This window comes from Lepidochelys kempii, chromosome 1, assembly GCF_965140285.1.
Source record: "Lepidochelys kempii isolate rLepKem1 chromosome 1, rLepKem1.hap1, whole genome shotgun sequence".
In the NCBI taxonomy this organism is placed as follows: domain Eukaryota; kingdom Metazoa; phylum Chordata; order Testudines; family Cheloniidae; genus Lepidochelys; species Lepidochelys kempii.
In genome coordinates, this window is record NC_136380.1 from 123527907 (window position 1) to 123555202 (window position 27296).

At 41.5% G+C, this 27296-nt stretch overlaps 1 protein-coding gene across 3 annotated transcripts in view; it reads right to left on the bottom strand.

Annotated features, from left to right (window-relative positions):
* The window catches only part of HERC2 (HECT and RLD domain containing E3 ubiquitin protein ligase 2), a 317314-nt gene that overhangs the window by 81162 nt on the left and 208856 nt on the right, over nucleotides 1-27296 (bottom strand). For all 3 annotated transcript variants that reach the window (XM_073353148.2, XM_073353158.2, XM_073353169.2), the window contains exons 35-50: nucleotides 26858-27049; nucleotides 23294-23481; nucleotides 22536-22728; nucleotides 16227-16409; nucleotides 15388-15572; nucleotides 13113-13260; nucleotides 12835-13031; nucleotides 12368-12598; nucleotides 11448-11583; nucleotides 10424-10567; nucleotides 8016-8158; nucleotides 7560-7827; nucleotides 7268-7410; nucleotides 5921-6019; nucleotides 5655-5823; nucleotides 5002-5127 (exon numbers count right to left, since the gene is read on the bottom strand). In XM_073353148.2, coding sequence (XP_073209249.2) covers nucleotides 5002-5127; nucleotides 5655-5823; nucleotides 5921-6019; nucleotides 7268-7410; nucleotides 7560-7827; nucleotides 8016-8158; nucleotides 10424-10567; nucleotides 11448-11583; nucleotides 12368-12598; nucleotides 12835-13031; nucleotides 13113-13260; nucleotides 15388-15572; nucleotides 16227-16409; nucleotides 22536-22728; nucleotides 23294-23481; nucleotides 26858-27049 — 2745 coding nt within the window. The remainder of the gene's footprint in view (nucleotides 1-5001; nucleotides 5128-5654; nucleotides 5824-5920; nucleotides 6020-7267; nucleotides 7411-7559; nucleotides 7828-8015; nucleotides 8159-10423; nucleotides 10568-11447; nucleotides 11584-12367; nucleotides 12599-12834; nucleotides 13032-13112; nucleotides 13261-15387; nucleotides 15573-16226; nucleotides 16410-22535; nucleotides 22729-23293; nucleotides 23482-26857; nucleotides 27050-27296) is intronic.

Sequence of the window (27296 nt, forward strand, 5' to 3'; positions counted from 1 at the left end):
ATCATGTTGTCATCCACTTCTACAGGCAGAAGTTAGAGAAGATCTAGCTCCTATTTTCAACTTTTCCCATAATGAGAAGTCCTGCTTAAAGAGAAAAAATATTTCTGATTCAGTATTAAGGAAGTTGTACAGATGTTTCTAAATAACTCAAGAATCAGCTGTGACAATATGAGGAATCTATCTATCTACATACAACTTATAAATTCTGGTTGATGTTATGAAATTGTTGTACCATGGAATATGCCTACGTGGATATGGAACCTGCCAATTGCTGACAGGGGCTGAAGGACACCTCTGCTAGACCAGGGACAGTAGTTGGTCATTAAACTTTAAATGGTTGCCTATTCAGGTGAAAATGTCTTAGGAACAATGGGTTGGCCGAAGTTGGGAGAAGGTAGTTCCTCCAACTCCAAATGCAGGGAGGAGAGTGGAAAATCACAAGCAGCAGAAAAAAGAAAGTAGTTGTTGATAGGGGGACAAACTCAAAGGACTCAAACAAAGGAAACTTTGGGAATGAGACAGGGGCATGCTTCTGTAACAGTGAAGTCATGCTTCTGTAACAATGAAGTGCTGTTTACCTGTGAGGACCAGCCAAGGTCAGAGAAAGCTAGTCGATGTATGGAGGAAGAGAGACTCCATGGATTCTGAAGAAATGCCATGAGCTGCAGGAGAAGGACTCCAGACACCCCAGAGGGCTCTGCCCAAGCCCAAAGAAATGGAAGTTACTTTACCTGGAACTGGAGGTTCTTTGAGATGCATGGCCCCTATTTGTATTCCATTTGTAGGTACACATGCGCACCATGTGCCCGAATCTAGAATTTTCTGCAATTAGCATCAGTTGTCCTGCATGCGCGTCATAGTTCTCCTCGTGCTCCCAACCAAAGGCATAAAGGGCAGTGTGTGCCAATGACTCTCCAGTTTTGCGTATTTACCACAGTTCAAACAATCTGCAGCGGAGGGTTGGTAGTGGAATACAGATCGGGACCACACGTCTTGAAGAAACTCCAGTTACAGGTGAGTAACTTGCCCTCTAGTGGAATGAGCCCTCAACCTACTCCTGGGGGAATTCTGTGCCACTGCGCATGCAGAATTTGCAAAGAAATTAATGTTTTTGCACAGAATTTCCTTTTCCCCCCACAGAAATGGACTGAAGAATTGCTGGCTGCCACTAAGGGCTGCTGGACCCGGCAGAACCCAGCTCGCAAGTAGAAGACACTGCTGGGAGGAAGGGGAGGAGGAGCTGCAGAGTTCCCGGCAAGCGCAGTTCTCAGCACGCCCTGAAGGTGGCATGCAGGAGTCTTCGTACAAGCCTGGGACCTAGCATCAGGCACTCTCTCCCTCTGGATCCTTGAGCTCTGAGGGGGAAAGCAGCTAGGGTCTCAGGTGGAGGGAGTGTGAGCATCTGGGCTGGGTGAGGCAGCAGCTGGGATCTGGGAGGGAGGCGGTGTGAGTATCTGGGCTAGGGGGCTCCCCGCAGCTGGGCTCTGATGGTTGGGGGGTAGAGAACGGGTGCGAGTGTCTGGCCTAGAGGGTGCCCTGCAGCTGGGCTCTGGGGCAAAAGGTTTAGATGTCTGGCCCCCCTGCTGGGCTCTGGGGGGAAGGAATAGAGAAATGGGTTGTCATAGGGGTTTCCTTAACTTTCTATTCATGGAAGAATTTTTTTTGTCTCTGTATGTTCACAGACATTGTTGCTGACAGGTATTTTGAAATAAGTTACCAAAGTAATTGAAACTGGCGTGACAAATTTTATTTTATGTTATTTTGACAAATAAAATATGCAGAATTTTTAATTTTTTGGTGTAGAATTCCCCCAGGAGTACCTCAACCCCTCCGGAGGGGGAATACAAGCTAGTTGATAATAGAGTAATACAACCCGAGACCCATTCTGAAGTCTCTGCATCAGTACAGCTTAACCCCTTGATCGCTCTACTATGGACACAAATAGTTTAGGTGTTTTCCTAGCATTCTTTGTTCTTTGTAGATAAAAGGCCAAAGTCCTTCGGACGTCCAGAGAATGCAGCCATCTCTCTTCAGCTGAGGCATGTGGGTTTGGCAAAAATACTGCTAAGTGGATTACCTGACTGATATGAAACAAACTACTTTATGAATCAATTTAGAGTAGAGTCATAATGAGAACTTCTCTTCATAGAAGGTAGTATATGGTGAGTCAGCTATGAGTGCTTCCAGCTCACTGACTCTACTGGCTGACATTACAGCTATTAGAAAGGCCACCTTCACAAACAGATATGTCATAGAGTATGTGATTAGAGGGAAGTTTAGTGAGAAACGACAGACCAAAACTGAGGTCCCAGTCAGATGCGAACTTCAAAGGTGGAAAGCATCTGAGAATGCCCCTCAGAAACCTAGTTGTGTCAGAATGAGTAAACGTCGTATCCACTGGAGAATGGAAATCCACTAAACACACACGCAGAGAACTGATCTCAAAATCTGAAATGAAATCAAAATCTGATCATGAAATCTTAAGACTTAAGAGGTAAGTATGTACTCTAAGTTAGCAGAGCAACAAGTTGCATTGCTGAGCTCAAGAGAAGAAACACTTCCATTTTGCTGAGTAACAGCTTCTCGTACAGTCTTTTCTGCTTTAGTTAATAATAGACTGCACTGTTTTGGAACATGAGCACTCTATTTCTGATGCCCATCCAAATACCAGGCTATCAGTTGCAGTGGCCTCAATTGGGATGCCTGAAACTGCCCCTATGCTGTGTTAGATGGTACGGCAATACGGGGTGTTCATGGGTGGTTGAACTGAAACTTTTAGCAGAACCGTAAACCAGAAAGGTCTTGGCCAGTTGGGTGCAATCATGATGACTGGAGCTCTGTCCTGGCAGATCTTCAGTAGAACTTGTGGCATCAATGGAATGAGAGGGAAGATATACCCCAGAGACCCTTCCATGACATGAGCATCAAATTATGACTCTCCCATTCATGATTTGCAGAAGAATGTCTGCTAAGGAGTTTTGCACCTCTGATAAATATGCTGCTGCTAAGGTTATGCTAAGGTAGATGCACACATTTCACAAGGTGACAGTCTCTGTACACAGACGGAAACATCTTGTTCCTCCCAGCTTGTTTATATAAAATGCCATTTTTATGTTGTCTGACATTATTTGGACATGTCGGGATCAGATGAGTGGGAGGGAGGTATTGCAGGTTATATGGACCACCCAGAGTTCTAGTAAATTGATATGCATTATGGAATCCCACAGGGTCCAAACACCTTGTGCCATATGATCACTCATGTGAGCCAACCCAACAGGGAGGTGTAGCTAACGATGGTTGCCTCCGGAGTCAGTGTGAAGAAATGGATCCCTACCCTTTCTTCTTCTACCGAACCCTTCTTGCACCAGACGAGAGTCTAATACTCTGAGCGGAACTGCAACTTTGCCTTTTATGTTGTCCTTCTTTGGTGGAATACATGGAGAGAAACCTGTCTGGTAGGCAACAAAGATTAAGCCTGGCAAACAGTGTCATGTGTGTGCATGAGGCCAAGTGGCCAAGGAGGGAAAGGTAAATTCGGATTGATGTTCTGAGTCTGAAAGTGACCTGATGTATAAAAGCACTCAGGGCCTGAAACATCTTGCTGTGCTCGAGTCCAATGTCTCGTGGTGGTCAATGTGAATTTTTCATGATTGATCCAGACACCTGCAGAAGGCTGAGCAGAACACTGGTTGCCCACTGGACTTTCTCATAGGAATTGCCCATCAGATGCCAGCCATTCCCCACCCTCATAAATTCTTGCGGGGAAAAGAGTAGCGGATGCTGCAACTGGCAGAAATATGAATCTCACCCAGGCAATATTGATATTCATCACTCACCCAAAAGGAGCGAGGGCAGGAAATAGAGTTTTTGAATCCCAGGACCCTGGATATAATTCAAGATTGCGCAGGAGAAAATGTCCCCGGATGGGGAGGAAAATGGGGGAAAGCACTAGCTAACTATACTATGCTAGACTATACTATGAAAACCACGAAAAACTAACTATATACAATAGCTCACTGCAATGATGCAGTATAAAAAAAGGGAGCCAAAGACACCAAAGATTCTGACTCAAACCATAAAGCAGTAAGAAGGAACTGGAGATGTATTGGCCTGCACCACCTTTTATGTCCTCGATTTAGAGCACAAGGAGAGCTATGTTGCATGTGTGAGCCAACCGACACTGGTTGCAAAAAAATTCTGGACTCAGGCACATGGGTATCCCAAGTGTGGAATATACACAGGGGCCATCACTCAAAGAACTCTGATGTAGATGAAGAAACAGATAGCAAAATGTGTATAATTGTGTTTATTATTTCGTCTAGATCTGTGTATCACTCATGAGGCTAAGTAAAGAGTAATGGTGTTTAGAATCCTCTGCAAAATCTACCTATGTGTGTGTCTGTTGGCTTTCACGGTCACATGCCCATGAAGAGTTAAATTGTAAACCCTGAGCACCCACATGACATGAGTTCTGGCTGTGTGTTCTAAAGCTCTGAGGAGTCAGCAGGAGTTCCAAGGGCTAGGTAGTTGGACCACAGGATCTCGTTTCTCAGAAGAGGTGCTAGACAAAGGATCTGCACTCAGAGAGCCTGCCTTGAGACCCCAGCCAAGGGCAGTGCCTTGACTCTGTTCATGTTTCAAGAGCGCACAGGTCCTACCGAAGTGGACTCCAAACACAACAACCTAGTGAGTGTCCACAGCTGGGGAAGCTCTACTGGAACTGGGTGTGATACACCCCCACACACCAGTTCTAATGTGTAAAAGTACCTTTGAGAACGCAGATCAAAGTATTAACAAAAAGGGGACAGAAGAGCATTTGTGTTTCCAGCTCACACTGGGCAACAACAACAAAAAGTCTTTATAGTCTCTTTAATCGTTATAGTCTTCCACAGCGGCTGCTGTGCCAAAAGTTTCTCTTCCTTTCACTTTATAAAGCAAGAGTATCATCCATATAGTTTAAAATGTGTGATTTTTTTTTTCATTTTTGGAAGTCTACATTACCTTTTACAACCCCCACGCTCCTGTGAGTAACAGATCCCCATTTGTATTTGGGTGTAGTAATTGAGGTTTTCACATGCACTTTGTCACCAATCTTAATGTGAGAAGGAGAACTCTGTGGTGGGAATCCTACAAAAGTTTAAAAAATAAGCACGTTATTTTTTAAGCTTGCATTCTCCTTTGGCATACTGTACAGATAGTTACTAGACCAGTGGGACTCACCCTCCAAATGTTGGGGGGGGGGGAGAAGGGGGAGTTGAAATACTGAAGGGCCCAGACCAGCCCCAACTGGGCGTGGGGAAAGAGTGCCACCCAGCCCTGCTCTGCTGTCTGACCAGCTCAGACCCCAGCTGCAGTTCCATTCCACCGCCAGCCCAGCTCCACCCCCAGCCACAGCTCCACTCCAGCCCCAGACAAAACCCAGCTCCAGCCCCTGCTGCACTCCAGCCCCAGCCCCAGCTCCATGCCACCCCCTGCTCTGCCTCCATTCCCCATATCCAGTTCTGCTCCTCCCTTAACCCAAACTACTTTGCTGAGCCAACTGTGAAGTAATGGAGTGAGGGCACGGACAGATTCCATTGCTGGTAAGGGGAGGCACAACAGGAAAAGTCTGGGCACCGCTGTACTAAACAGCAGTTAATGAATATTCAACTCACCTATAAGCTCAACGTGGATATATCTGACCCAGTAAGTGCCACCCTTTTGTTGCCAATCACATTGCACATTGAGGTCATGTAGTCCATCTCGATCCAATTTAATAACTTTACCTACATCTCCTTCACAAACTTCCTCATAGGTCCTGCAGCATCTAACCATCATCCCCACCTAGATAAAACAGGATCATAAAATCCCATAAAGCCTGCAGTTAAAGGAGCTCTTAGAGAAAAGTTACATTCCACACAGCTTTCACCACCACGCTTACCTGAATGTTCTCGCGCACATACACGGCATAATCATCATTACTTAAGAAATCAGCTCGTTTCTTATAAGTCTGGCTTTCTGTAACAACAGCACCACTAGACTGTAAAAGAACACATACAACAAACATGGACATTTTAGAAGTGCGTAGTTGCTTTCATTGGAGAGAAATAAGCACATTAGCAGGGACAGTGAAGATAAAGAACAAAGAAACAGGATAACTCTGTGATTCAACTCACTAAAGGGCTAGCATTTACGGTCTGCTACACTTGAGACTATGGCTTAGTACCCAGAATAACTGGGCAAGCTGAGTAACAGCAAGTTTCCAGGACTCCTGAAGCAAGCCAAAAGGAGTTACTATTACAAAAACTATGCAAAAAGGAAAAAAAAAAGGGGGGGGGGGGCGGAGGGGGAGAAGCAGGAGCAAACAAAGCTTTTAAATTTAAGCCACCTACTAAATCTTGATAATCTAGAACTATAAACTTGCTCAGGTTATCAATTTGGATAATTTACCACTAAATTCAGGGCTTTTCTTCTTCCCAAATAGTATGCATCCTTTCCTATTGTGATTATGAAATCAATCACATGCCAGTACATCTTAGACATAGGAATCTGAGGAAACCAAGAATACTGCAGATATTCCTCGACTGCTATTTACTGATATAACCTCTGATACACAGATTTAGGTTTCCTGAAAGTGTATAGAAAAATAGTGCAATTCATATTCAGAACTGCTACGGGTGACATTGTTAGTTTGATAGGCCACTTTATTGTCTTTGCCTTTGAAAGTCATAGTTTTTATAAACAAAAAAATTAAGTGATTTCACTTGTGGCTTTCAGTGCCATTCAAGTCATGCTTTGATTAGCCAAAATATCATACTTTTATTTTTCAAATCACTGGGGTAGGAGAAGGAGAGACACTTTAAAAATGTCTAAACTTCAAACTCAGTCAAGGTTGATGTAGTTTCCAAAAAAGGCTAAACAGAATTTTTGAAATCATTCCTGAAGCCTGAATTATCCGAAACACTAGTGGCACTGAAATGCTTGTTAATGCACAAGCAAAGTGTGTTGTCTATTGTAAAAATTCACAGATATAGTCTCCTATGAGAAACATCTGACCAGTAATTATGGTCTCCAGTTCAGTATTGAAGAAAAAAGCTAAGTGAAATGCTATAGATGCAGGTCTTTCAAAACTTAAAACTGTCGATGAACAGATTTGATGGGGGTAGCATGACACCCTTTGTAATTTGTAAGTGAAGGATATAATTACACATCTTGCAATCTATGTATCATGTTTTTTAATCCATTAATTTTTTATTTTTAATCTATTTTAGAATGACTAAATACTTACGACAGGACAAGCAGCCTCAGCTTCTTCCACATCTTCTACCATCTCCTCATCTGAATATTCATCAGATACAGTATCAGCATCTGAGAGATCAGTAATCTGGACATCAGGGTGATCCAACAGCCAACCAACCAAGGCTTCCACTCCTAGCGGAGAAAACAATAAGCCAACCAAATTAATATGGGCTTCCTTTGGTATGTCATACAGAGGTTTAAATTCTCCGTACTAGTAGCATTCTAGTCTGTTAATTTCCCTTCTTCCCCATAACATTATTAATGGTAACTATGTAAAATACCTGGTAATCCAGAAGCACTTCCGGAGGTTCCTGAGAGCGACTTCAGTGCAAATTCAATATTTTTCCTAGGAAATCCCATTTCCATAAGCTGAACTACAATAGGGAGGGGTGGAATGGGAGATTGTTTGCGCTTCTTCACTTTTGCAGGTCGGATATGCTGCACTGTAACAGGTGTTGTGGCCTCACTGGAGCTACAGTCTTCGAACAGTGGAGTGGAAGGATGTGTGGACTCCACAGCTAGATACTGGCACACTGCCAAAGCAGCAGCCTAAACAAAGACAAGTAAACACACACTGAAGTCTAGGTAGAACTAGCAATCTATATGTACTGTACATCAGTAAATGTTCAGCTTCATTTACAGAATCTTTGAAAAATGAGAAGTAATAGTCATCAATGGGAATTTGAATTTGAGTGCTCAGTAGAAAGTTTTAAATGAGGAAAGAACACTGATTGTACCTCAAGCTCTTGTTTGTCAAATATTGCTTTCACAGGTGATGGCTGGGTAGCAGCTGTCAGAAGCTGCTGTAAGAGGATCATGGGAGGTTGAGGTCCTTCAGGAGACATGTCTCCTAGGTCAGGGGACGCAACTGCTCCATCCTCTGAAATAAATGAGTTTTAGTCAATAAAATTACAATTAATATAAGGTAAATTATGCTGTGTTAAAGTGTCTTGTGGATCAAACATACAAAGGAATGATGTCCACCACATTCCATCTCAAATTTAGAAGGGAGCATGTGCAGTACAGCAAATTTTCTGAACACAAGCCTCAAAAGACCTAAACTTCTAGTCAAACACTAGTTTTACTACCATATCTAGAGCTAGTCTGGCAGAAGCCACTTGGCATAGTGGGCATGCACTATTAAGCTTGAATTCTTATCTTACCAGACCTGACATTATTACAAAAGGAAGCATACTACGCTCTTGGAGAACACTTGGTACAGTTCTTGAGTTCTCCCCCTCTAACTGATGATGACAGCATGTTTGATAGGCTCTAGATGGAGCCCTCTCTCTCCCTAACAAGAGGGAGTCATTAAAAGAATATTCTATGACCCCAGAGATCACGACTCCTCCAAATGAGTACACTTCATTTTGACTGACTAGGTTTGGATTCTGTACTTTTGAAGGATGTTTTCCCGTCACTCCAGTAGTTGAAGCAAGGAAAGAAATATATACTGACTCAACATTTGGGTCCCAAGACCAGTAATAGCTGAGACACAAACCAGAAAAGACTAGAAAGAAATATTAAATATGATAGAGAAGTCCCAGCATTCCATTTTCCCCATACTACTAATATAGCACTTGTTTCTAGCTCTGACAAGTTAGAGAATATCCAATTTTAAAACGACACCGATCTGATCATCTTGCCTTTTCTAACATTCAGCTGAGTTTCAACATGATTTTAGCAGATGCTAGCACAAGAGCCACAGAATCAGCAATCATTACTTTATAAAATCAGAGAAAACTTTAAAACCCTGCTTTCAGGAGGCAAAGTATTAATCTTCAGTTTTTTGCAACCACTGAATAATCAGTTGCTAAAAAAATCATTTAAGCAAAATGAAAGCAAGATGATAATTAGAATTATGTGATAAAGCTGGTTACCTAACTTATTGATACATATTCATTTCTTATTTGTTACTGAATGTTAACGTTTGTAAAACCTTAGTTGCACAAAATACAGAACCTCAGTTACAAACGCCTCGGGAATGGAGATTGTTCATAACTCTGAAACGTTCGTAACTCTGAACAAAACATTATGGTTGTTCTTTCAAAAGTTTACAACTGAACATTGACTTAATATCGCTTTGAAATTTTACTATGCAGAAGAAAAATGCTGCTTTTAACCACCTTAGTTTGAATGAAACAAGCACAGAAACAAGTTCTTACCTTGTCAAATCTCTTTTAAAAAAGAACAAACCTCCCCCCCTTATTTTTAGTAGTTTACATTTAACACAGTACTGTACTGTACTTGCTTTTGTTGTTGTTGTTGTTGTTACTGCTGCTGCCTAATTGTGTACTTCCGGTTCCAAACGAAATATATGATTAACCTGTCAGTTTGTAACTCTGGTGTTCATAACTCTGAGGTTCAACTGTATATGTAAGTTTAAAATTTTAGAGTAATACCTCTCCATTGTGTTCCATATCCCAGTGAATTAAGAAGGGGCATCTGGTGATGACTTGAGCAGTTCTCATCCACATGTTTAAGAGAAGCCGAATGAATTAAAACGCAATAGACATTAGACTTCCTTTTCTCCACCATCCCCCAAGATCACTATTTTCTCCACTTAATTTCAATCCACCATTTGTAGCTCCTCTTCAAGTAGAAAGAGAAACTGCTTAAGACATCAATCACCACCTTGAAAATGACAGAAGAAGCCATAACAAGAGGTACAAATGTGTTTTATTTACATTTTGGGGCAGCATAGAGAGGTGTTTACAAATTTAGTATTCAAATAACAAAAATATTAAAGAGTCATATTAAATATGTAAGAATCATAAGTTAGGTGATCAACATTTTAGTGTCCAAAATCTTTACCTGCCTAATCTAAAAACAACAGGAAAACACTTTCAGGACCAGTAAAAATTTAGAAACAGTTTTTGAAAGTAATCATCTCTGAGTCTTTGCAGTCAAAAGCCTCAGTTCTATCCTCAGACCATAACATGCAAGGTACATACTCATCAGGTATAGCTGCCGAATAAAGTCATCACACAACCCGTAACCATACATATTAGTTACATTTTAAACTCAAGAGGACATTGAAGACAACATTTTATTTTGAAGACTAATAATCAACAAGAGGTTAAATATTGAAAAGCCTGTGGCTGACAGGACAACTAATTCATCTTGTTACGATAAAAAGCTGTACCTGTGGGAATCGATCCAGCCTCTTGTACAGCTGGTTGAGATAAGATCTGCCTTAATTTATCCTGGTGAGAAAGCAGAGCTCGACCTGCTTTCAATATGTACAATTTTAACTGTTGGCATCTCAGCAGATCCAAATCCACTTGACCTATCAAAAACATAAAATGGCCATTAACCAGAAAGCAACAGCATTCAAAGTAACAAAGGTAAACATTTATTTTTACAATCTGATGATCCCATCACAAAAATACATTTTTAGTACCAACAGTTATGAATGGTAAGCTCAAACAAGATGAAAGGACTAAAATATAAAGTTTAAGTGCCTCATTATAAGAAACCCACACTGGACCTATTCCAGATGTCGATACTAAGACAGTGCGTCTCAGCTGTCATGCACTTCGTGAACTTAAGGTTTGTCTAGACAAACAGTTAGTGGTGGCAATGTGGGGTGCTATTCTACAGTGCACTAGCATATTGGGCACCAACATTTTGTGTAGACGCCGCAACCATGCACTGATGTATGGCCAACGTGCAGTAGGAAACTTTTAGCGCACATTAGCAGGACACACACACACCCCGGTGAATGGCATGCTATCATGCAGATTTACACCACAGCTTGACATGCACTAACTAAGTCACACACACTGCTTAAAATGCAACAGGTAAGAGCAAACTAGGTAGATATCAGGTGCATCAACTATTTTCAGACAACTCAATTTGCAACAAAGACTCCAGCCTCAAACTACATTTACATCATAGATGGCAGCCATTCTTCAAGCCAAGATATAAACTGGATACCCTGTACAGTGCATCAATGCACTTCCTTGCGTACTTGCATGTGCTTCTCCTATGACTCTTGCTCCACTTTGGGGTAAGTGGTGGTATGTGCCTTCATATATCACTTCCTACTCAATGCTGACCAAGTAGAAAACAACTTTCCACAGAACTTCTGTACCTTCCTAATATCTATTTAATGTTAGCAATATTTTCCAGAGAAGGGTTAACGTATGATAAACAGGAAACTGTACCTGAAAGACCCTGGTTGGGAGACTTCATTCTGTGTTTTTCTATTTTACTTCCGGCCAAGTTTACCAGCTGAGCCCAGACAGACAACATGGGTTCAGTGAATGGCAAGTTGTTCACATTAAAAGCCACCACTGGAAGCTAAAAGAACCAAAAGGTTAAGCATTTTTCAAATCTTTAGAAATTCATAAAAACGTATGGATTGTTTATATTTTAAGAGGGTAACTAGTGTTTATTTAATTGCTCTTGAACTGGAACAATTGAAGAGAACTTCGGTCTCTAAAAACACTAAGAAAATAAAGAAGCTGCTAGGACTGTAGTCATAAGTAGAGGGATCTGAGTATCACCGGCAGAAAGGAAAAGCAGATAGCATGAGTGTCAACTGCAACCCCTGCAACAGACTGGGGCTTTAAGTGCACAGGAGCCTCTTATGCTGTGACTTCACAAGGCAAAAAAAAAAAAGGTCTGTTAATGCAAGGCAAAATCCTAGTGAAGACAAGGCAGTTTCTAGTTTTCACACTAATTAGCAGATGAGACTATGGTGTATCCTAGTCTTTATCTCAACTTGCTTATTAATATGAAAGCTACAAGCTGCCTTGTCTTCACTAGGATTTAACCCTGAGTTTGCACACCTTTTTAACTAGTGAAAACAGCTAAACTGAGTTAATATATTTTTTCTAATAAAGATAAAGCCCTGCAAAGACATTCATGAAGACTGCCTTGATTTGCAAATGAGCATGAAATGCACAGTTGTGGGACTAGCAGATGTATATTCCCTGGACAAATAATTTTTTATACCACACATCCTACCCTTGGTCAGACTAGCCTATTTCTCCTTTGTAAAACAGAGCCAAGTTACGTTTCTTTTTTCACAAAAAACACAATTTTCACACTTTCTGTAATATTAAAGACCGGTTTTACTTACCGGTTTTAGTTGACTTAAGGGGCACACTCTACATGTTCGCATGTCATAGAATTGAACAGTGATTTTTCCTTTTGGTGTGATGCGCGTCACTGTGCCTTCTCCAAATTCATCGTGAACGACTTGTCCACCCAATCTCAAGCGACTGTCTATTCCGCCAATCACTGCTAGTACAGCCATTAAGCCTCCCACCTCTGGATTCTCAGAATCAGTGAAGTAGTCTTCTAAAACAGCCTGATAAAGAATAGTAAAGTTAACTGTAGGGAGAAAACTAGTACTTTTATCTACTTCATTAAAAAAAATAATTTATACAGTCATCAATCCAGTTGAAAGTTGCAATACAAAAATAATTGTACATAGAATAGTTTTAAAATCAAACTTTAACATTGTTAAAATAGTTTTAATATTTAAAATATTAAAAATTAACGCTTCTAGAGAAAAATGAGCTAATTTTAAAACGTGGAAACTACCCCTTCTGACTGTTTTCCTGCAAAGATGTGGGTGATGGAGGTTAGTTGAGAGTTGATGTACTTGTTTATGAGTCCATTCCACTGGCTTAGTGAATGGAGCGTCCTCAGCAGTGCCACTATCTCTTCTGCTAAAGTACTGCTGTGAGTTGCCGTTAGAGATGCTTGAGGCCTGGCCTTCCTCCTCCTCAGAGTAGATTCTGAAAAGAAATAGCAGAATCTCAGCAGCTGATTTAAGATAGGAAAAACAAATTAAACCATTAAGGAAAAAATTGCTCTACCTCTGAGTAGTGGGATATCTGAAGAGCAAGTACTAAGTAGGCTGCCTAAGAAACCAAATAGTTTTTCCACAAGAAATTTCATGTCTCTTGATCTTTCAGTTTTGTCCCAGGATGGAAGTACCGCTTTTAATAAATGCACAGCAAGGATCTAAAAGTAGATATTAGAATTAGTGTTATTTTATTTCAAGTCATTTCAGCAAATAAGTTCTATAGGATCAGGGTTCTAAAACAAGAACATTTGAATTAGAAATATCTATATGGAAATGAAAGACTTAACTATTAGCCATCTTTTGTGCTCTTCCCTATAATTTTGGTTGCTGAAACTTAAATGGTCCATAGCTACCTAGTTATTTTCTTGCTTATTTGCCCATTTATCAATATTAAGAGGAACTGCTAATTTCATACTAGTAGTAGCTGTATTTAACATAGGGTTGCCCACCCTCCAGGATGGTCCCGGAGACTCCAGGAATTGAAGATTAATCTTTAATTAAAGACTGCCATGGGATGAAACCTCCAGGAATATGTCCAATCAAAACTGGCAATCCTAATTTAACACTGCCCAGCATCAAAGCACACAGGGCTCCTCCGCAGAGCTACACACAGATTGGCAAAAAGTAAGATCACCCTCATAAGACTTGAAAACAAAGAAGTATCAGAACAGGAATTAAAGTGATGGGGAAAGAGATGTGGTTTAGATTCCAAATATAAGAATCAACAGCAGTCACACTAATACACACTTTTGGGTGAATTCGTTTACACCCTAACTCTATTCCAGTGAAGGCACAGGAGCCTAACAACGTAAGAGGTAATGTTATCAGAGTGCAAACAGCAGCCAGAACAATGCTTGAGGAGCTTTTCGCATATAGCCAATGCTTAGTATCACTGTCTCTCAATTTAGCAAATAAATATGCATCTGCATTTTAAGTTGGAAAACTGGTTTTCTTTCTGGGAATGAACTCCCCAAGTCCAATACAAGTAGGTTGCATCTTTCTTGCAATATACATCTAGGACAGCACAGGTATGTCTTCAGAGTTTTGTCACCATTCTCCCAGCCCCCTCCATGATCCCGGGCCAGATGTGGAGGTATCATGGTCTTATTAATCTTGACTATTCTCCAGTCAACAAGGACAGCCTTGTCTTCTGGGCCCTGGACACTAAGAGAAGACTGATCCACCCTTGCAGAGGTGTCTCTAGATAAGTTTTGAATCATGCATATAAAAACAGTGGCCCACCACAAGCTATCCACACTGATCACCTTTCCCTGGAAGAATGTCTTCTGCAGTCATGGAGTCAATGCATGAAGGCTCTCTTTATGCAGCTCCCAAGAGGATCCCCTCATAAATGGAGCTCCTTTCAGCTTTTTGCAGCTCCATTTGTTCAATCATGCTAAGGAAGCACACCCATTTTTGTCCTAATCCCTTGGAGAGAAGGAAGAAATGCTCTCTGCTGTCCCAAAATTGGCTTCAAAATTAGGGTAAGAGTAAAGTAGCAGAGTTGACATACCATGATGTTTAGCTGGCTGAATACAGAGAATCTCATAAGGGTGAGAACACAACCTAGATCCTGCATGAGTGAACAGCCTCTGGTACATACTGAAAGAAAGTCACAACCTAAATGTATCAGATTGAGGAAGAGATCAGGATCACGTTTGTATATTCCTGCCCTAAGTTAATTGGCAGGGCTACCTTTGAGAAGATGCAAGCAACAGAAAAGCACCATTAATGGAGAATTATACGTTCAAATCTTGCGTACAGAAGAAATTTATTTACAATGGAAAAGCTACACAGGCGATAAATATGACACATCAGTGTACAGTTCTAACTGGTAACCCCTTCCTGCAGGCAGTTTTAGATCACTCACTCTTTATCACTAACTTGAATGCAAAGATATAGCATGCCAATAAAAAAGGACAGGCAAGCTAAGCAATTTGGTTATTTTATTTAAAATAGTCTGAGTTTGTTCATTTTTCTTTAATTGTCTGTTGTGGTTATAGAGACTGTGTGCATAGCCAGTTCACCTCCCTAGCAACCTTTACTATTAGGCCCACAGGTGCCAACCAACTCTCTCTCTTGCATTGAACAACATTTTACATAACCTTGTTGTGCAGTGTTAACTTGCAGGAGGATTTTTAAAGCAAGAAAATTCTGATATTACCTTTCCTACAACGGAAGAAAATAAGAGGCACCTTCAAAACTGTTCACTTTTTAAACTGTACTGTAACAAGACAAAAAATGCCAAATTCATTGCATATGAAAATGATCTGGAAACACATTACCTGTCTCTGTAGTGATGCAGCAGTGAAAGATTCATGCCCCTCCACAATTTTCATTAGCAAAGTTATCCACTGAGATGTGCTAAGCGTGCTGCACATCTGAGGCATGAGTGCTATACTTCGAATGAATCCTAACGTGCACCAGCTTCTATGCTGCTCTTTATAAACCAACTTATTTGGCAACGAAGCTGGAAATAAAAATACATGAACAGCTGACTTTTCTGCCAACTGTACCACAATTTCTCAAAGTGATCCACTTTGTTAGACAGATCTTAAAGCTCTGCCACAAAATTGCCCCTAAATATAAAGTTAATTAACTGACTTCCAGTTTAGTTGAAGTCCATTAAGAATTAATTTCTGGCATACTCCAAGAAAGAGAATATCTCTCGCAAGCAAATTCTCACCCACACACTGACTACACTACCTTACAATTCTGTCCATTTTGGAAAATTTGCTTAAAGTTACTAGTATTATAAAGATGCTATATATCATCAAATTTATGATTCGCCTAATTATAAAGTCATGCTGTCCTTCCTAACCTGAAAAGTCCTTTTTGACTTAAGATTCCTTATAATGGAAGCCATTTACCGGTTGGATTGTCTGGGCTTTGTATAGTGTGCAGCACACCAGTACTAATAGAGAAATGCGTTTTCTATCCACAAAACAATTTGTGATGTTTCCACAAATATGTAAAATTGATGCTTTGAGAAGGTCTAAATGTTACTGAACTTTGACCTTAAAAGACTAGGAATTAAATAAAGGAATTACTGCAAAATCAGGCAAGATATACCGCCTGAAAGCTGATGGGTTTATTTGGTCAGACTATGCCATGTAACACATACCTGATTTATCTATCGTTCCACTCTCCACCAACATGCGAAGCAATCCACACAAAGTTCTGGTCGCTTCATTCTGCATAACTTCAGCATGGACTCCAGCAGAGAGAGAAAGCGTCTGTAACAGGTTCACGGTACTCATCAGCATCGTGGAAGTGGGGTGAAGATTCCTTTCAGCTTGTTCTCCCTCTGAAGCAAGAGACAAAAGATACAGGATTACTTTAGTAACAAGCTAACACAGTAAACAAAATGTTCTGAAAAAGGCAAAAAGAACAGCAGTTCTTTGAGATGTATGTCCCTATGGGTGCTTTACTTCAGGTGCACATGCAACTCTCAAACGTTTGATTAGAGATTTTCCACTAGTAGTACCAGTCTGGCCCGCACACATGCCCTATATGCCTCCTCACACTGGACACTGAGGCTACACGGAAACGTGCAGGCAAACCTCCCTCAGTCCTTTCTCCACTCGAATGTCTCCACAGAGAACAGTCTGAAGAGAAGGAAAGATTGGGAGAGCAGTAGAGCACCCACAAGGGTACATATCTCAAAGAACTGAAGTTACTACACAAAGTGAGTAACCTCGTCTTCTTCAAGTACTGTCTCTATGGATGCTCCATTTCAGGTGACTTCTGAGCAGTTTCCTCAGGGGAAGGAGGGAGCATTGGAACGGAGTCCAGAACTGAAGACAGTACTGCAGTACCAACTGCCACATCAGATCTGACAGCATGGCTTAAAGCGTAGTGCTTTGAAAATGCACATATGGAAACCCATATAGTAGCCCTACATGTATCAGACACTAGTACTTTCTAAAGCAATGCCATGTATGTTGCTTGTGACCTGGTAAAATGTGCTGTTACTCCTTGAGGAGGATGAACTGTGCAACCCACTTCCCATGAGAGGAGATAAACAGAAAATGGAAGCAGGCATTACTGACAATCCTGAACTCCAACAGATTGATATGGAGATTTGTTTCTGAGTTGCCCATCTCCCCTGAGCTATGAAAGCACTGAGATGAGCTCCCCATCCCCACAATGATGCATCTGTTGTTAAAGTTAGCGATGGAGCAGGGCAACAGAAAGGAATACTCTCACAGACATTGAGTTGCTCTCTCCACCAATCCAGGGAGTTCCTCGCTTAAATAGGAACCGTCACCTGTTTGTCCAAGGTGTGTCTTACTGAAGAATAGGACATTCTGAGCCAACCCTGAAAACAGTGAGACATAACCTTGCAAAATCAGTGACAAAAGTACAAGTTGCCATGTGTCCCCAGACCTGAAGACAGTTCCTTATAGTGGTGCAAAGATTCCAATGATTGTCCGTACCAAACTTGACTTGGTTATGAACCTATCTAAGGGAAGGCAGGCTTTGAACTCGTCAACAGCCAAGGAAGCCCCTATAAACTGTATCTTAATTATGGGGATAATGCGGATGTCCTTACATTTAGCTGAAGACAACTCCTAGAAGAGCAAGGGCCATCTGCGTGGAAGATAACACTGCTTCGTAAAAATGGCCGTTGAGTAGCCAGTCAACAAGGTAATGGAAGACTAGGATCACCACTGCTACTGCCAGGACCTTGGAGAACACCCTTGGGGCCAAGGAAAGATCAAGGGGGAGCACTTGGTATTGAAACTGATCCTGGCCTATAGAGAATCACAGACCTATCCTGTGCAAAGGGTATACTGGGATATGAAAATATGCATTTTGTAGGTCAAGGACTGAAAATCAATCCCCCTTCTCCAGTGAAAGAACTCACCATCTTGAAATTGTAAGGCTTTATAAACTTGTTTAGAAGTCTTAGATCTAGTATCAGTCTCCACCCTCCATCCTTCTTTGGTACAAGGAAATACTTTGAGTAAAACCCCTTGCCCATGTGAAGAGGAGGAGACTATTGCTCCTAACTAGAGGAAAAAGATCACCTCCTCTCTCAACACAAGCTCACGAGCGGGGTCCCTGAAGAGGGATGGGGAAAAGGAAGGAAGGATGTAAAATGGATGTTATGACCTCTATGACTCACTTGTCTATAGTAATCTGCCTCTAGGCATGTTGGAAATAGGAAAGGCATCTCCAAAGGGAGGGTGGCGGGCAAACGAACACAGCTATAAAAGTAGACATGGGGGAGGATTTGAACCCCTGACCGACCCCGTCAAAACTGTTGCATAGAAGATGGTTGGGTGGTCGTGAAAAAAGGGCGGGTGGCCCACTTTCTCTGAAATTTTGTGTCTTTTCCTGTGGAAGCTCAGTGGATCTATGGAATCCAGAGAACTGAGCAGGAGGTGATCTCTGGGCAGTTTGTGACCTACTAAACAGTTATCTGTAGGTGTATAAATGCCATGGGAATGTAAAGTGGCTCTAGAGTCCTTCAGTGTCCTCCATCTGTGGTCTCCAAGAAAAGCCTACAACCATTGAAGGGGAAGTCCTCAGCAGTGTTCTGTATTTCTCACTGAAACATCAGGAGCTAGAGCCATGATGCCCTGCACATAAATACTGCCATGGATGCTTGAAGAGTGGTCCTGGCCAATAACTGGCCCTCTGAAATGTTGAACTAGAATTGTTCCTTATGGTCCTGGTGGCAGGTGTTCAATAAAGGCCATCAGTCTATTATAGTTCACGAAACTGTATTTGACCTTTACTGCCTGATAGTTCTGAATTCTGAACTGCAAAATTGCTGATTAATTGAACTTCTGGCCAAACAGATCCAGTCTCTTACGGTCCTTGTCACGTGGAGCAGAACTTGAGAAGTGCTGCCTACCCTGCTCTTTTACTGCATCCACTGCCAGGGTCGGGGGAGGGAGAACAAGATATCAAAGTCCTCCAGGGGAACACAATACTTTTTATCTTCCATTTTACACATTGGTGGAATAGTAGCAGGTGTTGGTCAGACAGTCTTAGCTGGATCCAGGAGCACCCTGTTGATGGGTAACGCCATCCTGGAGGGCACTGCTGACTGAAGAATATCTCGCAGTTTGTGATGTAAATCCCTGACCTCTTCGAGTGGAATCTGAAGAGAGTCAGTTACCCAGCTTATTAGATCTTTAAATTTCTGGAAATCAACAGCCATGTAAGGTGGTGGAGGCATAACTGCTTTGGTTGAAGATAAGGATTAAATGCGTGTTTGAGGGGTAGCCTCTTTCGCCACCCTGGATTCCTGTTCCTCAAATGTCTCCTCCTGTGTGGGGGACGAGGGGTGTGGTTGGAGAGTATAGGACTGAATAAGCCTAAGTCTCCCTCTGAGAGGGTACTAGTGGTCTGGAGAGTTGCTATCAGTAAGCAGGCCGGGGATCCCAATATAGCCCACTGGGGGGACTCCATACAGGTGTGGGAGTGGCATGCAGAATTGGTTCCACCTTCTTTGATGATGGTCACAATCTTCCCTGTGACTGTCAAACAATGGGCTCCTGACAGGATACGTAGGGGAACCCTTGAAGTCCCCTTCGTCCTCCTCAATAAAAATGCTGAGGCCCCCACAGAAAAAGGCAAAGAGTTCTGCAGTACTGGGGAAAGGAAGATGCTCATTACCTATGAGGAGCAGGGATTGCAGCTCATCTATTACTTGCATTGCTAAATTCTTGCCATACCAAGTAAGGAATCGGTACCGATGTGGTGGCTGAAGTGGATAGTACCATTGCTGACGGGCATACCAATGTGGGCATTGATGGAGCCTGCTGCCATTGCTTGCTCAGTAACAAGGGTGCCAACTGGGTAGGTGCCAACTGTGGGACTGAGCCCAACAGTACCAGACCCAGGTGCTTATGCTGTCCCTGCTAGAAGGTAATGAAGCCCTGTCGGTGCCATGTCTCTGTCTTGAGTTCTGGGGCTTTCCAGTTCTGCCAGTACCAGAAGGGGAGTCCTTTGACCCCACAGTACCTAGCCAAGAGGTTGAAGCTTCGGAGACCACAGATCTGACAGGGGACCCAAGCTTTTTCAGAGCAGGCTCCTTCTGATGAGTCCTTACTCCTCTTTTTGGGAGCCTTCTCAGAAGCTTTCAACAATCTCCCCTTCTTACGGGAAGCCTACACCAAGGTCAAAAGGGGAATGCATCTGTCCAGAGACAGATATTCCGGGGGTCGGGGTGCCCCCCTGACCTGACATTTGTTGAAGTGAGCGCTCCATCCTTAACAGTCTGAACTTAATCTCTCTGTTTTTCCTTGCCCTAGACTTGAGGGCTAGGCAGAAATTGCACTTCTGGGAGACATGAGACTCCCCCACGCAACCAACACACTTCGGGTATGTCTTCACTACAGCAACTGATCCAGCAGGGATCGATTTATTGCATCTAGTCTAGACGCGATAAATTGACCCCCCGAGCGCTCTCCCATCGACTCCTATACTCCAGCACCACAAGAGGCGCAGGCAGAGTCGACGGGGAAGCGGCGGCAGTCGACTCACGGCAGCGAAGACACCACAGTAAGTCGATCTAAGTACGTCCACTTCTGCTACGTTGGATCATATTAAAGAAGTTTTGTATTAAAATCACAAATGAGTTTGACTCCCCATAGTTTAAATTCCAGGGTATTACTAATTAAGAGGTCCCTTGGTTTTTGGTGCTGTTTCTCTCCCTCTCTGTGTGACACTTTCAAGCTGCTAATTGTGTTAGTACATTCTAAGACAGAGTCTGTTCTCAAAGCAATTCTTTGTAACAGAAACAGCACACAGAGACTCCCCGCCCTTTCGTTGTATTTATCTCGCTTTGTTAACAATTGTGATTAAAATAGAGATAGAGGATGTATGTGGATGGACGCTTGGTATGGATAATAACTGAATGATCAGGGAGGTGCCAGCCTAAGAATCCAGTGTCCATTGGCTGAAGAAGGCGTCAAGTGGAAACAACCAGAGGACCCCTAGAGGGCAGACTGGAATCCACCCAACAGCTTCAAGGATGGGAGAACCGAAGAACAACACTGAGCCGTCAGGAACGTGCCATCTGCTGATTGATTCAGCAATTCCCATAGACTGGCATAGGAATAAATTCCTATAAAAATGGACTCTAGAAACTGAACTTTGGGGTCTGATGCTGCAAACCAACTTCCAGGAGCGTCAGATGTGCATCTGACAAGGCTCTGCTCCCTCCTCGTCTCCAGGCCACCTGGCCAGTGGCTTCGCATGAGCAACTCTAAGGCTGGTAACTATGTTAACAACCTTGTAGAACCTGTGTGTGTATAAATGAATGTGTGAATAAATATAAAATTGAATGGAATGTTATAGCTATAACTAACTGCTTACTATGATTCTTTCTGTATTCACAATAAATGTGGCATTTTGCCTTTTCCCCTTTCATGAGATCCTGATGGTTTTTATTTTATTGGTATAATAATGTTATTCACATAGCTGAAGTTGCATAACTTAGATCGACCCCCCGAGTGGCTGCCGATCACAGGTATAGCCTCTCGGCAGGAAAGGCAGCTTTTGTAGCCTGGCAAGCCAGGTACGCCCTGCCAGGAAGACAAGGCTCCCCAAGGAGAAAGAGAACTATTCTCTCACTACTAAAAGTTACTAACTATAAGTACTACTAACGATAAACTATACTAAGTAATCTTAAACAACAACAACAAGGATACAAAATAGACAAGGCACACTCAAGGCAGGCACGCTAGAGCTCTGCCTCATGCCCAGGCAGTAGAGAAGGAACTGACATTGGTTCGCCCATGCAACCCTATATGGCCTCAGTGTCCAGTACATGGAGGCACAGGGCACATGAACAGGCAAAACAAGCACTGCTAGCATAAAATCTCTGTTCAAGGGCTTGAGAGAGACACGCACACCTGACGTGGAGCACCCATTGGGACACTACTTGAAGTAGTATGATTTTTACAATTCTTATCATGGAAAGCATCCTATAGTTCAAACACCATGGTATAAATTGCAAGTCATCATGTAGTTCTTGTGGATGTTTCCAAGCTCTTCCCACCACACCATTTTTCCCATGAAAACCAACACTTCAAAAAGAGAGAAAGACAAGATGTGAGACAAACACACGTCCTAGGAATATTTATTATAATTCTGACATTAAAATTAGCACTATCATATCCAGATGTGCCTGCCATGATACAGCACTGAAATCATAGCAGTTGGAAAGTATACCCCTCCTTCCCAAATGCATGATCAGCAGACGCATGACCTTGCTATCCCTTCAAAATAGCTTTTCTATGTTGAAGAGGAACATTAGCCACATATAAATTTATGCCAGGTAAGTAAAGAAAAAGCTTTTTGGATATTTTTTTTCCCTGTTGAGAAATGAGTTTTGCTGATCTTACAAAGTCCTAACACTGAAGATTCAGAAAGCAGTCTGCCTCCATTTTAACAAAGTATTTTTTCTTACCAGAATCATCCTCTGTATCAGAGTCTTCTGTTGTGGGTTGAGCTGCAGGTGGTGGCTCAGCCAGTTTGAGGTCATATTTTCCCTCCTTCCCCATCCTGTAAGAATTTGTACTGCCAGTGTCCCACTGAACCCTAATCCAGCCATCCTCTCCCAGTTCTCCAATCACACGACCCAAACCTGGAGGGGGCCCATCCTGAGAGAACACAGAAGCTCAGTCAACCAACAACTCACATCTATGCCAATAATGGGATGACTCAGTTATACAATTTCTCACTAATTTTCCACCCAATTTGTGTGCATATGCAGAGTAAAACAAAATAACCCATAGTATTTTTTCAAAACTCTTAAGATGTTTTTTCACTTTCATATGATAGAAGTTTCATTTTAAACATTTTCAGATTAGAATGATTTTTAATTCAGATGGCAATCAGCGATAAGGAATATAGCTACTTTAAAAAAAAATCACATTGCAACATTCTTCACACATTGTACAAGTTCCTCACACCAGGGAGCTTCCATGATGCTGCACCCAAGCACAATTGATCCTGCTTCCTTTTAAATGGTGATTTAATATAGAAACGTTTCAGTGAAAAAGAATTTACTCTACAAATAGAAATGAGACCTAGTGTCATGCTAAATATTTGTCTTTTTGTTACCTAAAAACCTGAAAATGATATAATTCACATTACGAGTCCATTAATACTGTCAGTAGATTGATCAGACATATTACAAAACAAAAGTGGAACACAATTTTGTACCTGATCACCCCATTTCCAGTCCACCCCTCTCATCACCCTGGTTCCAATTTTCATCATGGCTGCCAGCTCTGGCCCAGACACAGGGAGCTGAACTGGTGTGGTTTCCTTCCTTGACTCTTCCAAAACTGTGGCAGAAGCTCCCCGAGAAGCGGCAATCATATCTTCTTCAACATTGTCAGAACTAGGCCCTATAGGAAACATTCATAAGAAACAAAGACAGCTTGAAACTTAAGACATGACCTTTGTCGCACCAGTTAAAAACCTTTTACAACATACAGTACTTATATTAATACTTAAAATGAGAAGTTAGTATTCAGAAGACAGGCGTTAACTAGTGATGCAGTCAATTCCAGCTTTTAGAGACTATGAAATTATGTTTTTGAAAATAAAGGGATTATAACAACATATATTATCTTTGTTCAAAATAATACAGACTAATGGAAAAGATATTAGGGTGATTTTCTCCAGCATCCAAGCAGATCTAGTGGCAGAAAATGTTAAATAGGTTTTTACCACTATTTTTTATCTAGTGAAAGGACTAGAAAATAGTTGCAGACCTTTTGGTAAGGATACGATCAAGCAAATATGTTGCTGAGTAATACAGCTACATGAAAGCAGAAATCTGTACATGCTTGTCTAGAGGTTCAGCTGGTAGTATAATCATGTGAAAAAAATTCAAAGAAAACTAGTCTCACTCCTAGTGAACAGAGCTGGAAGCACAGCTAAGGGGAACTTCATGGGAAGTGGGGAGGAGGAGAAAAGAGCAGGTAGTATTTAGCCTTTATATAAAGCAAATGTAGCAGTCATGAAGAAGAAAGGGAATTTGGATCATTCGAGTGAAAAAAGAACCTATACATTTAAGGGTTCACATTCCCAGACTCTTTCATTTCAGTACTTATCTGAGAAGAAATGAATGCAACAGGACATAAAACTTGGCTGTCATTTGGTGGAAGTGAGTGAAAGCCCTCCAATACCTTAAGTTTACCATTTGTAGACAAAAGTCTAAGCAATTTTATTTATTTAAACTCTCTCCCCACAATCCATCACTTTATTAAGAACAGAAGTTCAAGTGCTCTGAGCTCAAGCTCTGCCTACTTAACTCCTCAACCAGGACCGTCATAACAAAAGAACAAGTGATGACACAAACGTTAAAAAAGGGAGAAAAGCGAGAGTCTGTGAAGCCCACTGAGAACCCTACTACTGCCAATCTATTTTGTAGGGAAACCATTTGGATACTACAATGATGGGCTGCAGTACAAAACCCTAATATGAAACAATTAAACTATGCACACTCCCCTAAATAGGAAACAGATTCTTATCCTTGGAAGTATGGACAGGTCCAGCTTGACGGGGGGAAAACGTCAGTGGGTAACAAGTGTTCCATTCTTTGTCTTGTTACCTTGTTCAGTCCATCACCTCAGAGAAGTAGCAAACAGTGAAAAACAAACACAAAAGGAGCGTGGGGAGTAAACAAGTAAAACAAACTAGGCTAGAAGAGTGATCTTCATTTCTCAAGGAAGAGTACTAAGGTTTTTTTTATACTACTGACTGGGGCACGCCTTCCTCAAAGGATGAATCCTCAGGCACATGCAGTTCCAGCTTGCAGTGCTTGAGAAAGGTGAAAGCTGAGGGCCAAATTACTGCCTTACAGAATTCTTCATATGAAGAGAGTGAACTTTATTTAGTTGAGTAAGCCTCTATGCCTTCAGGTACTATTTACCAAAAATAAATAAGCTTATGTGGTATAGAATCTAAGACATCTAGCTATGGAAGATTTAGTGTTGAACAAAACAAAGAAGAATCAAATAATATCCTCATAGGTATGTGGGTCAGTATTCCCGAAGTCTCTCACCACCATGACATGGCTGCCCAGAGAGACTAATAGGCAAACCAGAGAAACTTCACACTCTCATCTCACCATGCATTCAATTTCCCAGTCTACTGAATCATTTGGGGAACAGACCCCAAAACAGAACTCAATAGAAACTCCATAATTAGCTAGTGAAGCCACATCTATATAGGCTTTAGAGCCCTGATTCAGTACAAAGTTCTTTTGTTTACCAGTTGACTTTTGTCCTTGCCAGGACTTTTCCCCATTCAAATCTGATTCTACGCCTTCAGTAGTCTGCCTATATGTTATATCATTGGTCTAATCTGGTATGGCAATTCCTATGTTTAATCTATTCTGGTAGCTTGACTCAGGTCACAATAGCCAACGTCAAACACTTCAGAGGAAAGTGCTAGAATGTCCATAAAAGGAGAATTAGGAAACATTTTTTCCTTTTCTTCCTGCTCTTAATCCATACAAGTAGTGTTAATTTTTCTGCACTTTGGAAAGGAGGAAATTTTCCATGGATGTCTAATATTTAATTCCTCAGCTTGAGTTGTTCTTCCATAGTGGGAGCACTGGTGGAAGAAATACAACCATTTATAGGTCTTCATACACTGAAGAACGAAAACTTCTTTGAGGAGCAATATATTCACCAAGATAAGCCCTCATTCTGTTCATCGACAGGTAACTGGGATGCTGTGAGCACAAAAGAAAGTACCTTGAGATACAGCTCTGCAAGCTCCTTTCAGGAGAGAGAGTCACTTCTTTCCCCAATTAATTGAAAATGTCTCTCAAATGGCAGATGTTTAGCCTTACAAGAAATATGAAGTTTTTCCCCAGTGGGGGATCTTAAAAGGAGGCAAGCTTTTGCTGCCAATATTTGACCTTGTGTTAATCATCTGTGAAGAATGAAAGGTGAACAGTATGATTTTCTGTTCTGCTTTACTTTCTATTGAAGAGGCCTGCTTTGGAGAGGCCTTCCTTCCCAGCTCTCAGTGTAACAAAATGAGTCCCTACAGACTATGAATAGAAATGGCATAATTCCACCACTGGAGACTGCTGAAGCAGTACTTCAAATGAAACACCTCTTATATTTAGAAGGATGCTTTTTTTTTTCTTTTTTTTTTTTTTGGCTTTTCAACAGTAGTGGGGGCAGTGACTGCATGGAAAGGAGTGCTCCAGAAACATTGATTTTTTTCCTTTGCTGTCCATGTAGTTTTACAAGGACCTGAAAGGGTTAAATAAACTTGCCAGAATAACTGTTTGCTATCATTTGGGGGGAGAGGGGGAGAAGAAACCAAAGCAGAACAGTTTCAACTATTATATACCTAACTCTGCAGAAGTTCTTATGAAGAATCAAGTGAATGAATGCTAAAACTACCTCCAATCTGTGTATAGAGGGGAAGCTCCCACAGCAACAAACTGAATGAAACAATATAGCGGGAGTTGTTAAAACACCTAACATAGCTCACACAGACTGTAACAAGAACGGTCAAAGATAGAGGATTCATAATGCTCACCAAGTTACAGCTGAGATAAGGAGCATATGTCAATCTAAGTTTTCCACCTCCCCCTCCACTTCACTGGCACATGTTTTTACAGATTGGGCAATAGTCTGTAAAAACTGGCTCAGATCATCAGTTCTTAACCAGTGAAGCTGTCCTTCCACTTACAATGCAGTGGAAGTCAAAACATATATATTCTTACAAATAAAAAACTGGAATATTTCATACCTATTAGCCGCAGTGTGGTTTGCGTCAATGCTAGCATGCCAGAGTTGAGAAGGAGGTTCAAGGTGTTGGCACCATGCTGTAGGGTCAGCATGTTGAGCATGACCAACAGAAAACGTGCTTGTGGAATGGTCCCAAGACTTGGGCCGGCAGCATTCTCATTAGTAATGGTTTGCAGAGGAACAGGTTGGATACCTAGTTCAGAATTAGTATACCTTTAAGTAAATATGCATTAATTTGCTCTGCATTATTTATAAGAGCTACAGTTAAATAGATTACAAATGTGAACAGTTTAAAATAATCATACTTTACCCTTGGCTTAAGGAACCCCCAAAATGGAAGTTCCAAGATATATAGAGTAGTGACTGGTTATTTAAGTTCTGTAACCTATCAGGAAATCAAGAACATCGTCCTAAATATTGAAAACTCAGCTTAATTTGGG